The 14471-nt window shown below is 35.8% G+C and overlaps 1 protein-coding gene across 1 annotated transcript in view; it reads left to right on the plus strand.

The window, feature by feature from the left end:
* The window catches only part of XPR1 (xenotropic and polytropic retrovirus receptor 1), a 255791-nt gene that overhangs the window by 156843 nt on the left and 84477 nt on the right, over positions 1-14471 (plus strand). Inside the window, exon 3 of the mRNA XM_059146831.1 lies at positions 7078-7179. Within this exon, the coding sequence (XP_059002814.1) occupies positions 7078-7179 (102 nt within the window). The remainder of the gene's footprint in view (positions 1-7077; positions 7180-14471) is intronic.

Raw genomic sequence — 14471 nt, forward strand, 5'->3', positions numbered from 1 at the left:
TCCAGTTTCTCCTCATTCATGGCAACACTTGTTATTGTCTGTCTCTTTTTTAATCATAGCCATCCTAGTGGGTATGAAGTGGAATTGTGGTTTTGATTTGCATTTCCCTAATGATTAGTGATATTGAAATGTTTTCATTTGCCATTGGTCATGTGTGTGTGTGTATGTGTGTGTTTAGAAATGTTTATTCAGATCCTTTGCCTGTTTTTTTTTTTTAAAGATTTTATTTATTTATTTGACACAGAGAGATCACAAGCAAGCAGAGAGGCAGGCAGAGAGAGAGAGGAGGAAGCAGGCTCCCCACGGAGCAGAGAGCCCGATGCGGGACTCCATCCCAGGACCCTGAGATCATGACCTGAGCCGAAGGCAGCGGCTTAACCCACTGAGCCACCCAGGCGCCCCCCTTTGCCTGTTTTTTAATTGGGCTATTTGTCTTTTTATTTGTCCTTTATATATTCTGGATACTAGACCTTATATGATACATGGCTTGTAAATGTTTAACCCATTCTGTGGTTTTTCTTCTTAATAGCACTCATTTAAACATAAATTTTTAAATTTTGATGATGTCCAATTTATCAAAACTTATTCTCTCATCCCTTCTGCTTTTTGCGTCATATCTAAGACACCATTGCCTCATCTAAGATTATGAAGATTTATGCCTGTTTTCTTTTGAGAGTTTTACAGTTTTAGCTTTTACATTTAGGTATTTGATCCATTTAGGTAAATTTCATTTATGGTGTGGGGTTGGGTATAACTTAATTCCTTTGTGCATGAATATCCAATTGTTGAAGTTTCATTTTAAAAAAAAATTTATTAATACATCATAATTTTTCACAAAAATTAACACTGTTTCAACATTTGCCATTAAAAAAATAATGTCTGAGGGTGCCTGGGTGGCTCAGTGTGTTAAAGCCTCTTCCTTCAGCTTGGGTCACGATCCCAGGGTTCTGGGATCGAGCCCCACATCAGGCTCTCTGCTCGGTGGGGAGCTTGCTTCCTACCCTGCCTGCCTCTCTGCCTACTTGTGATCTCTCTCTCTCTCTCTCTCTCTCTCTCTGTCAAATAAATAAATAAAAATAAAATCTTTATAAAATAAATAAATAAATAAAATCTTTAAAAGAAAAATAATGTCTGAAGCACATCCTGTCTACCATACATTATGTTGTGCATAGGATTCTTAAAGATTTTTAAAATCCCTGTCTTCAGTGTCTTACAGATCTGGAAATTAAGAACATCGAAAGTTGTAATAAAAAGTTGAATAGAACATATAAGTAAGGTATTTGAAGAAATTAATAATGGTTTTAAGGACTTGGTTTTTGAGAGAATACATATGAAAGATGACATTTCTGCTATAAAAATAAAAATATTCCCAGGGCAGCTGGGTGGCTCAGTTGGTTGAGCATCCAGCTCTTGGTTTCTGTTCAAGTCATGATCTCAGGGTGGTGATCGAGGCTTTGCATTCAGCAGGGAGTCTGCTTTAGTTTCTCTTTCCTTCTCCCACTTCCCTTGTTCATGTGTGTGTGTACACTATCTCTCTCTCTCTTTCAGTCAAATAAATAAATCTTTTTTTTTTTAAGATTTTATTTATTTATTTGACAGAGATCACAAGTAGGCAGAGAAGCAGGCAGAGAGAGAGAGGAGGAAGCAGGCTCCCTGCTAAGCAGAGAGCCCGATGCTGGGCTCGATCCCAGGACCCTGGGATCATGACCTGAGCCAAAGGCAGAGGCTTTAACCCACTGAGCCACCCACGCACCCCTAAATAAATCTTTTTAAAAATATAAAAATAGAAATATTTCTGGCAATTTCTGTAAAAAAGCATTTGGTGGTGGTTTCTGTGCAGTAGGAATGTTAACTCACTAATGGTGGGGAGGGATGAGAAAGAAATTTTCTGTCATCTATAAATTTGAGGTAAAATTTTGACCATAATAGAGGTGACAAAGAAATCTCTTCCCTCTCTCTCTCTCTCTCTCTTTCTCCCTGTCTCTGTTTCATAAACTGACTGAATTAGTATTTATTTAGCTCACAGCAAAGGGTTCTCTACGGAAATGTTCTCTGAGTCATTCTTCACTAATTCTGGTGAATTTTTTTTTCACCCCTTTGTCTGCCTTTTTTTTTTTTCTGCTGATGCTAACCTTATAATTGTTGATACATCTTGCTAAGATTTGCAGTTATATATGCTACCTTTTTAAAAAGTAGCCTTAGTCTTTGAGACTTATTATTGAATTCAGAACACATTAAATTCATTGTATTAGTGAATGTGGGCTCCCATTACAGAATACCATAGATGTTTGTCTTAATCAGTAGGACTTTTTGTTTTCACAGTTCTGGAGGACTGAAATGCAAGGTCAGGTGCAGGCTTTTCTGGTAAGGCCCCTCTTTTCAGGCTTGCAGAGGCCCTTCTGGCCTCTGGTTTGATAAGCTCGTTAAAGATTTTGGATACTAGCCCTTTATCTGATATGTCGTTTGCAAATATCTTCTCCCATTCTGTCAGTTGTCTTTTGGTTTTGTTAACTGTATCTTTTGCTGTGCAGAAGCTTTTGATCTTGATGAAGTCCCAATAGTTCATTTTTGCCCTTGCTTCCCTTGCCTTTGGCGACATTCCTAGAAGAAGTTGCTGGGGCTGAGGTCGAAGAGGTTGCTGCCTGTGTTCTCCTCAAGGATTTTGAGGGATTCCTTTCTCACATTGCGGTCCTTCATCCATTTTGAGTCTGTTTTTATGTGTGGTGTAAGGAAATGGTCCAGTCATTTTTCTGCATGCGACTGCCCAATTTTCCCAATGCTATTTGTTGAAGAGGCTGTCTTTTTCTCATCGGACATGCTTTGCTGAAGATTAGTTGACCATAGAGTTGAGGGTCTATTTCTGGGCTTTCTATTCTGTTCCATTGATCTGTGTGTCTGTTTTGTGCCAGTACCATACAGTCTTGATGATGACAGATTTGTAATACAGCTTGAAGTCTGGAATTGTGATGCCACCAACTTTGGCTTTCTTTTTCAATATTCCTCTGGCTATTCGAGGTCTTTTCTGCTTCATATAAATTTTAGGATAATTTGTTCCATTTCTTTGAAAAAAATAGATGGTATTTTGATAGGGATTGCATTAAATGTGTGGATTGCTTTAGGGAGCATAGACATTTTCATGATATTTGTTCTTCCTATCCATGAGCATGGATTGACTTACTTTTCTTTGTGTCTTCCTCAATTTCTTTCATGAGTACTTTGTAGTTTTCTGAGTATAGATTCTTTTCCTCTTTGGTTAGGTTTATAACTAGATATCTTATGGTTTGGGGTGCAATTATAAATGGGATTGACTCCTTAATTTCTCTTTCTTCTGTCTTCTTGTTGGTGTAAAGAAATGCAACTGATTTCTGTGCATTGATTTTATATCCTGACACTTTACTGAATTCCTGTACAAGTACTAGCAGATTTGGAGTGGAGTCTTTTCGGTTTTCCACATGTAGTATCATTATCATCTGCAAAGAGTGATAGTTTGACTTCTTCTTTGCTGATTTGGATGCCTTTAATTTCTTTTGGTTGTCCAATTACACTAACATTTTGATGCTTACTCTCTGATTGCCTTCCTAAATGGCTTTATACATTTATAATTCTCACCAGCAAGGAGTGAAAGTTCATTTACCTTTACCATTGCTGAAATAATATTTTAAAATTTATTTCAATCTGATGGTTTAAAAGTTATATTTCATTATTTTGAAATCACATATAACTGATATCTAGAATGTTAAGGATCCTTTCTTTGTTGGCCATTTGTATTTTTCTATGAATTGCTCTAATTGACCCATTTTTCTTGTGGAGTATCTCTTTAATACTAATTTGTAAGAAAGTTTTGAAGTCTATTTTGCATTTATTTTAAATGTTGCAGATATGTTTTCCCTGTCTGTTGCTTGTCTTTTAAGTTTGTTTATGGTATCTTGTGGAATGGAGATTTTTCATATTGTGAGAATGTCAGTCATTCCCTTTATGGCCTGTTTTGTGCAGTGTTAGGAAAACTTTCCCCATTAGAGTTGTTTAATTTTTTTCTAGTATTTTATAACATTGTTTCTTTAATTCCATTTGAAGTTTATTTAAATGAACGGGTCAACCCTGTTTTTAATATGGTCCATTATTTTCTCATTGATTTGAAGCATGGTTTATCTTATTCTTAAATCTCTATGAACCGTTTCTCCTGAAGTAGACTGTTCCTGTGAAACCTTGTGTAAGCCAAAATGATGTGAAGACGCAGTTACCATTAATTTATATAGAAACATTTTTTAGTGCTCCCAGAAGCAAAAAATATCCTTTCTTAGGCTCTTCTTAGGACATACTTTGCTAACAGATGCACAAAATAAATGAAATAAAGTGCAGATGCTCACAGACATAGTTCAAAGTTGTGATGGCTTGTTCGTGAGATGCTGAGTGCAGTTCCCAGGGATGGAGCTTGGTGGTGCCACTCTTACTACCAAGGCTGCTTGCTGCCTTTGTAATGGCTTACTACAAAACAAATGCTGAAAACTTTTTTTTTTTTTTAAACAAAAATCCTCTACAGATTTCTTTTCAGTTAGCAAACACCAGTACTCATATTATGCCTTCTGTAAAAACAAAGTAGTGTAACTTGAACTTTCAAAAAATGGGGGGTACTTGTATATGCAGATCTATTTTCATATACACTTCTTTCCTCTTTTCTCTCTTTTTGCCATTACTTTTTAGTGTTGCTTTAATCTTATTCTACTCTCTTCTGATTTGTGGCTATTAAGTTATATGTGAACCAGAAATCTACATAAAGGACTACTGGTATTTTAGGTAAAACATGAATAGAATTGTTCATGCTTTAAAAATACATAAAATTGGGGCACCTGGGTAGCTTAGTCGTTAAGCATCTGCCTTTCGCTCAGGTCATGATCCCAGGGTCCTGGGATTGAGCACCATGTCGGGCTCCCCCCTGAGTGGGGAGCCTGCTTCTCCTCCTTCCACTCTGCCTATTTGTGTTCCCTTTCTCGCTATGTCTCTCCAAAAAAATAAGTAAATAAAATATTTTTAAAATACATACAATTTATTATATGTTTCCATTTCTAAGGGGCTTATTTAGATTTTTGTTGTTGTTGTTTCTAGCTCTTAGTAATATTTCACTTTATTTTGAAGATTTTGTTTATTTATTTGAGGTAGAGAGAGCATATGAGCAAAAGTGGGGTGGGGGGGTCAGAGGAAGAGGGAGATCATGACCTGAGCCAAAGGTAGATGCTTAACCAACTGGGCCACCCAGACATCCCTCTTAGTAATATTTTAAATAGTTGATGTTGTTTAATATGTGACCTCTATATAAATATTAATATGTTAAAATTACTTTTTAAAATAGCAGCTATGTTTAGATTGCTTTAGTGAAAAACTTTGTTCCTTTAATAGAGAAACAAAGTAAATATGACCAAGCCTATATTTTGCTTTTGGGTTTTCTTTCCTAACAATACAATAAAGAATAAAATAAAAATGAAAAAAAAAAAGGGTTATAAAGTAGAATGAGATATCACTCTGACATTAAATCAGCTGCAGCTAAATGCTATCAAGAGCAGCATCTGTTACTATGGATCATCTCTAATTCAGGGTCACCTTAAAAGGAAGCTTTGACTTGCTTTATGGTTTCTAAAAATAATTCATAGTCGCCTTGGGTAACTATAGCCTTTACTGTACCTAAATTACAGAGCTTACATGAGGAACTTAAAGTGGCCACCCTTTCTGTACTGCAAAATCAGTAGAATCCTGCATTGTGTGTTAAGTTCTAAAGCATAAGTAATAGAGAAGTAGATGTATAAATAAGTCAAGGATTTGTGTAGTGATAATTTTTCTTTACATTTGTGTTATTCAAATTAGATGAATAGATTTGACATGCTTTTTAGAACTTCATTTTAAGTTTTTTCTTTAAAGTATCTCTGGTACAAAGAATTAGTATGTACATGTGTGTTGCATATTACTCAGGGAAATTCTGTTTCTCTTATTTCTCAATAGATGAGTTGTTTAAGGGTTTTTGGGATAGCACTAAGATTTGAAACAGCTGGGGAACATTAAGGGTTTTGAGGATAGCACTAAGATTTGAAACAGCTGGGGAACATAAAAGGACCTATACTTTTTCTACACATTTGAAGCTTAGATTGCCCCCAGAGATCCAGAAATAGGATAGTTCTAAATTATGATTGGCATCTGGATTCTAGGCAGATCTCACTTGGAAGAGAAGCATACCTTTTTAGGCTTGGGGGTTCCTAAAGCCACATCTATCTGTACTTAGGGTATTCAGTAAATTGACAGCTATGTAACAGTACTCACAAAGTGGATCCAGCCTGCAGAGGCATGTATTGATTGGACTACACGGTGTTTTAAAATATCTAGATTTGTGGCTTGTCCTGCAAATGGGAAGATGTGACAACTTTAACCCATCACCACAGGGCAGCAACTAACTAGATGGACATGTGCTCTCACTTGATAGAATCTATACCACTCCTTAACCTGAAGGTGTCAGTTGCCATTTATCACCATACTTGTACAATCTCCCATTTGCTTAACTCACTTGTGTTCCTACTCTGCAACTATAGGCTTAAAATACATAATTTATAATCATTAGTCTACATTTTTTTTTCTGTATCTGGTGCAGCTAAGTGAAAATGAGTAACAATTTAATATAGTAGAAACAACTCATTTTTTTCCAAGAACATATATATTTATGTCTTCATTTTCTGTTCCTTTTTTTATTCCCTGAAATATTTACTCTTATGAAATTCTACTCATTTCAACACCCAACACCTTGAATCTTTTGGTCACATCTGTCCAGAGTAGTGTCTTCTTCTCCTAAAGTTTTAGAATATTTATTTTTTTTCACCACTATAACTTTATTATAGTAGAAACTTAGAGAGTCTCACTCAGTTAAAAAATGACTGTGTTCCTATGAAGAGCCCTTTCATTAGTCTTTGCTTAATGTGGTTCACAGTTCATTGTTGTCATTTGGAAGAATAAGGAAGTAGTACCTTTCAACTTTATTTCCCTAGTTTTCTTAATTCGCCTTTGGACATCATATTTCAATACTGTTTTCCTTGCTTTCAGTTACAGATGAGGACACGGTAAAGAGGTATTTTGCCAAGTTTGAAGAAAAATTTTTCCAAACCTGTGAAAAGGAACTTGCCAAAATCAACACATTTTATTCAGGTGAGTAGTTTTTTGGTACAACATGCAGAGAACAATTTCTGGTGCTGAGGAAAGAAAAGTTCTCCCATATCAGTATTTAACCTTCTGATTGTAATTTTTAAATTGGGGCTTTTTTTCCTCCTATATTGTACTTAGGGATATTTTCTTTAGCTGGGGTAGGAACACATCTAGTACCTCAATAATTTAAGCCTAATACAGTCATTGCCTAGTTTCTTTTGCAGTTGCAAGGATTTGGGAACCTCATTGTGAACTAGTACTTTGATAGAGCTTCACTGAAGACCAATCTGAAGCTTCAGAAGAGTCAGAAATTTGATTTTATTATTTCAGAGCTAAATTAGACAGTTCCTGCTTATTAATTACATTACTTGGCCTATCCATTGTATGGAATATTCCTTTCTGTCTCTCTAGAGCATTGTCTCCAGAGTGACATCTACAAGATGCTATTGGAGTTAAGAAGGAGCTACTAGAACTTCCATTTATTTATATCTGGCCCTTTAAAATTCTGTTTTATATATATATATATTTATTTATTTAATATCCTACTCCTTTAGTATCTTTTTTTCATCCCACAAAGCTCAGGTTTCTTGACGCCTTCATCTATTCCAATTGTCAAGGCCCCCCCCACCAGAATTATTTCCCTCTTCATCAGTTATCTTAACCACTTTGTCCCTTGTGCTTTTTAATCTCCTCACCCTCATTACCTTGTAATGCTTCTGCCCAGTGAAACTCCCAACTGCAGACCAGACCAGCCTTTTACCTTCTTTATGCCTACCCACATGCTGCTTAGGATAGCCAGGTGAAAAAAAATCACAGCAGAACAAATTTAAACCAGTATTAAATTCACTGTTAGATTCTTAACTATGTCATCAAAGCTTCCCATGGGTCCTAATATATTTCCATGCTCCAAAGTGGGTTCGTTTTATTTTATTTGCTTTTTTAGTAGGCTTCACACCCAGCATGGGGCCCAACACAGGGCTCAAACTCATGAACCCACAACCCTGAGATCAAGACTGGAGCTGAGGTCAAGAGTCAGATGCTCAACGAACTGAGCTACCCAGGTTCCCCTCCAAAGTGTTTTTCTAAACCCAACACCATTCTTTTGAATTCTCTCACCACCACCACCACCAATTTCTCCGTTACGCTCATTATACCTCTTTCTTTACAAACAAATAGAAAGGACTTCAGGGGCGCTTGGGTGGTGCAGTGGTTAAGCATGGAACTCTTGGTGTTGGCTCAGGTCCTGATCTCAGGGTCATGGGATCAAGCCCTGCATCAGACTCTGAACTCAGCACAGAGTCTGCTTGAGTTTCTTTCTCCCTCTCCCCCTGCACACACACACACTCTCTCTAAAATAAATAAATAAGTCTTCAAAAAAAAATTTTTTTTTAAACTAAAGAACTTCAGCTCCTATTGGTGTATAATATGTATGCATATCTATACCACTCCTCCCCTAAGTACTTGTTGACAGGTTTACCCTTAACTTTTTTCCCTCCAGTCTTTTTAGAAAAGATAGCCTTCTTAGTCTCTGGCAAATCTCTACAACTGCTGACCAAATTTTAGCTCCTCGAGACCTTGCTCCAGTAATTATTTCTTCTAAGAATTAGTACATAAATACATCACTGACCTCTCTCTTTACTGTTTAGTCTCCTTAGCAAGTCACTTCCTTCTAGCAAAAAAGAACAAGAAAGGAAGCAAATACCTTAATTCTGTGTCCTTCTCATCTTTTGCTTATGACTGGACTTCCTAGGCAAAGAGAGCAATTTATGCAGAGGCATAGAGCCGTGAAAGGACACGGTATATATGCATGTCCTTTACACTACTTTGTAAGCACCTAGAATGCAGAGACAAAATAGAAATATTATTTGAAACTGCAATGGATAGATTTTTAGCAAGAGAAAAATGTACAGAGAAATTGCAGTGTGCAAGAACAAAGATAATTTCTGGTTAGGAGGTAGAAGGAGGAGAGGAACCAGCAGTGTAGATGGAGAAGGAGAGGGCAGCCATGAAGAATGAGAAGAGGAAGCTAAAAGAGGAAGGCAAGTGCAGGGGAAAGAGTGTTTAGACTGAGAAAGGCCTATAGTCTATGACCTAAGGCTGTAAATGCAAAATGTAAAAGGTCAAGTTAATTAGCATTTTTCTTTTGCTATGGTTTTTTAGGGAAGGATCTCTGAGCCCAACTCTGGATAATTTAGATCAGAAAGAGTACCTAATGCTTCTTGGTATACAAAGCAGAAGAAATATTTATTCTTAACAATAGATACATATTTTTAATATGTTGAGTTATAACAAAAACTGTATACGAATTGTAACCCATTGCATCTGATCAGATATGTGTGTTTTATGTATGTTTGTATGCATCTATATGTGTGTGTATATGCAATATATTTAAACAATTAACATTTTTTCATGGAATTATTATTCCTTACCATGTGCAATATATTCTGTTTTCTATATTTATTTCTGTTTGACTTATAAAATGCTGATTTATGATCCACATAATTGCTTTTATTACCCCATATTGGGTTACAACCCCAGTCTAAAAAATAGTATCTTAGATTTTATCGCTTTTCAAAAATAATCTTAGGGTTTCTACTATTAAAAATTGGCTATGATTATAAATGACTTTTTCCTGTTAGTATTGGCAGGGCCAGTTGGGCTTGTCTCTTGATGTCACCACAGAGTAGGTACAAATTGATAATCTTCAGACTAACTTTTTGTCACATCAGGAAGTGATAGGTAATATGAAGACATGATTGACAGAAACAGAATTTGGCACTTGTCCTAGACAGTAGTATCATTTTCCCCCTTATTTAGCCACCTTCTCCATGGGAGATTGTCTTATAGACTGCAATTCTCATACACTAGGGCACAGAAAAACCATAAATAATACAGGGGTGAGTTCAGCTTATAAACGTACCTCTGCCCACTTGTGGAGATATCTCACAAATTATTCAATGGTCAGCTAAAAATGGTCACTTTAAAATGAGATATAGTCTTGATTGAAACTTCTAAATACCCCAAGAAAAATGCTATACAAGCTAAACAAAACAGAATGAATACTACTAAAATATAGATACTAATTTTCATATCAGTTCTTTTACCTACCAGTTATATTTTGGAGTTTTGAACCTTACTGTTTTTTTTAGAAGAAGTTTACCATTTAACTTTTCTAGACTTCCATGTCCTTGCTTGTAAAATGGACAAATTGATTCCCAGCCCTCTTGGGTTCCACCTGTAAGGAGTCAGAACCTATTGTCAGTATTTCACAAAACCTGATATAAGTAATTTTATTGGTTTTTGTTTTATTACATATTTTTGGTTAATAAGATAAGCATTTATATTAATGAAATAATTTTTTTACATTAAAAAAATTGTTTATTTTAGAGAGGGGGGACAGAGAGTGCATGTGTCAGGAGAGAGGGAGAGAATCCACAAGCTGAAACAACCCCCCCCCACACACCCAATGAGCACAGAGCCTGGCACAGGGCTTGATCCCAGGACCCATGAATCACCAGCTGAGCTGAAACAAAGAGTCAGATGCTTAACTGACTGAGCCACACAAGTGCCGCAGTAGATTTAATATTTGAAGACCATGGAAGGAAAGGGAAGTGTTTTAAAGGAAGGCTCTCTTTTGATGATAGCATTACTAATCACTGAAGTCTCCTAGGTCTCTTCTAAAATGGCATCAATCCTGAAAGCTATAGTGCTAGAAATCTTTTTTGTGGTCATGAATAATGTTTTTTTCCATTGGTGATATTAATCACTATGTTACAACATCTTTCTCTTTGCTAGAACCAGTTTGCTTTCTCTCTCCATTCAAATACTTTGCTTCTAAGCAGTGTTTGTATGTGCCTACGTAAAAACAAAATCTTAGAATGTATCTGTTGCTTTTAATATTCCACAATTTAAACAGACAAGGCCTTTTTTTCTTTTTTCTTTCTTTCTTTCTTTCCCCCCACTCCCATTGGAATGTTTTAAATAGCTAGGGGCTTTTTCCTTCATTTCTAAACAATCTCAGGTTTTGTTTTTTGTTTTTTGTTTTTTGTTTTTTTTTAACCTGTCCTAATTTTTGGCTTCAGTTATTGTGACTTCACAGCAGCGTTATGATCTTTTCCTTTCTTTACCAAAATAGAGAGAAGAAAAGAAGGAAAGAAAATTGCAGTAGTGTTATTTATAAGTATATGAATTATGGCAATAGAAACAAATTTCTTGGCTATAAAATATTTTCAGGCTTTATATATATTGAAGACCAATCGGATAATAGTTACTCAGAACTATTCCTGTTATAGTTATTCCTATAATCCTGTTATGTGTTTTTCTTTATTCTAACTAAATTTCAGGGGTTGTATATTATACCACTGAGTGTGTGTAATAAAACATAAGCATCTTTTTCAATGAAATACTAAATATTATTGTACAAGTGATTATATGAATCTAGTACTCACATAGCTAAATTATGACTTAATGACTGGTTTAGCTCTTTGTTTGTATGTGCATAAAGACATGGATTAAGTATATATTAATTAGGGTGATCATAGGTCTGTAGTATTGTTTAAAATTCCCATTGTCTTATTATTTTTTCCTACGTCATGATTCTCTTGAGTTTATTACAACAGAATCCATTACTTAAAAGCTGTTGAAGAATGGAGTTTGGGAGGTTGGTTAGGAGAGCAGTAAGGGACATGAATTAAAGCAACCAGACTGGCTTGCTTTCTTGTTAACATAGCTGATGAAAATTAAAATTACCATTATTTATCTACTATCCACAAGGGAGGATTTTTTAAAGGAAGGTTCCTTTTTTGGTGGTAACGTTACTAATCCCCAAAGTCTCCTAGTTTTTATTTTTTTAATTTTTAGTATATTTTTTTATAGACATATATTTTTATCCCCAGGGGTACAGGTCTGTGAATCCTAGTTCTTTTTAAGACTGATAAGATTTTTTTTTCTTTCTAAGACTGATAAGATGGGGTATGTCCCTGGTCATGGCATAATATAGTTGTGGGATGGCATCTTCATTTAAAAAAAAAAGCTATCATCTAAATTAATATTTTTTTAAACTATTATGGCCCAATACATGGGTTAGGAAATTAAAATACATTGGGGCACCTGGGTGGCTCACCACTGCCTTCGGCTCAGGTCATGATCTCAGGGTCCTGGGATCGAGCCCCCATTGGGCTCACTGCTCAGAAGGGGAGCCTGCTTACTCCTCCCCCTCTGCCTGCCTCTCTGCCTACTTGTGATCTCTCTCTCTCTGTCAAATAAATAAAAATTTAAAAAAAAATACCTGGAGTCATCATGAGCATTTAAAAATAATATGAATAGAATATAATAGAATAGAAAATACCAGACTATATCTAAAATGTTTATTTACCAATTGTATCTATAATTTATGTACAGTAAATTGTTTATGTACAACATGATACTTGGTATTATAGAATTTTGCCAAGTACTATGGAAACTGACATGAAGAAGCATTGATTTTACTTGGAGGAAAAGAAAGGGATTGTGGAAAAGCCACCAGAAGAAGTAAAATTTAAATTGGATCTTTGAAAATGTGGGGCATTTCCACATGCTCTTGGAGGAGCATTTTGGGGATAACAGTGATCGAGGACTTGGAGTACAGTATTCCAAGGAAACACCTATCCATATGCATCGTGACATCAAATTACATGACATATTGGGGGTGAGGAGGATTATAGTCTGCTGAGCTGGACTTAGGGAGTAAGGATTCAGTTATTATGGGAAAAAATTGAAGAATATTATGTTTTATTCATATGTGGAGATTTTAGACTTCAGTATTTGAGGTATAACAATTTCAGGTAATAAGAATTCCAGATAAAAGCAGAACAAAAAAATTCATGTAATATAACAAAATTAACTATCCTGAGTCACTTAGGGTTGGTCAATTTTCTTACAAACGTACTTTGTATTTCAAATAACACTGAGGTCCATAATTTGAATTGGCAAGCTTGTGACATTGCAAGGTAAGTATACAAAAAATAAATGTATTCTAAAACACTGACTTTATCAAGAATTATTCTTCAGTCCCATAACAATGTAATAGCTTTGTTATTCTGAAGATAGCTTATAGTTCTGAAATAACTTTTCTAAAAGTAAAAAATATATGTATAAATGAAATATATATATGAAAACTAAGAAAAGTTTTGTTAACCCTATAGCTCTTTGAGGGACATAGGTGCTTTGAAAATTTTTGAGTAGTTACTGGAAATTTTTATCAAATATTTTATTTTCTGAGAACTTATGGCATTAAACATATAATATTAAAGTAATAATTTGTTCTCATTCAGACCCACTTGATTTATTGGCATGAATAGAAATTGAAATTTACTGGGTCATAGGGCAGTTCTATTTTCAACATTTTGAGGAACCTCCATGCTGTTTTCCAGAGTGGCTGCACCAGCTTGCATTCCCACCAACAGTGTAGGAGGGTTCCCCTTTCTCCGCATCCTCGCCAGCATCTGTCATTTCCTGACTTGTTGATTTTAGCCATTCTGACTGGTGTGAGGTGATATCTCATTGTGGTTTTGATTTGTATTTCCCTGATGCCGAGTGATATGGAGCACTTTTTCATGTGCCTGTTCGCCATCTGGATGTCTTCTTTGCAGAAATGTCTGTTCATGTCCTCTGCCCATTTCTTGATTGGATTATTTGTTCTTTGGGTGTTGAGTTTGCTAAGTTCTTTATAGATTGTGGACACTAGTCCTTTATCTGATATGTCGTTTGCAAATATCTTCTCCCATTCTGTCAGTTGTCTTTTGATTTTGTTAACTGTTTCCTTTGCTGTGCAAAAGCTTTTGATCTTGATGAAATCCCAGTAGTTCATTTTTTCCCTTGCTTCCCTTGCCTTTTGCGTTGTTCCTAGGAAGATGTTGCTGCGGCAGAGGTCGAAGAGGTTGCTGCCCGTGTTCTCCTCAAGGATTTTGATGGATTCCTTTCGTACATTGAGGTCCTTCATCCATTTTGAGTCTATTTTTGTGTGTGGTGTAAGGAAATGGTCCAATTTCATTTTTCTGCATGTGGCTGTCCAATTTTCCCAGCACCATTTATTGAAAAGGCTGTCTTTTTTCCATTGGACATTCTTTCCTGCTTTGTCGAAGATTAGTTGACCATAGATTTAAGGGTCTATTTCTGGGCTCTCTATTCTGTTCCATTGATCTATGTGTCTGTTTTTGTGCCAGTACCATGCTGTCTTGATGATGACAGCTTTGTAATAGAGCTTGAAGTCCGGAATTGTGATGCCACCAACGTTGGCTTTCTTTTTCAATATCCCT

The sequence above is a fragment of the Mustela lutreola genome, chromosome 14, assembly GCF_030435805.1.
Source record: "Mustela lutreola isolate mMusLut2 chromosome 14, mMusLut2.pri, whole genome shotgun sequence".
Lineage (NCBI taxonomy): Eukaryota > Metazoa > Chordata > Mammalia > Carnivora > Mustelidae > Mustela > Mustela lutreola.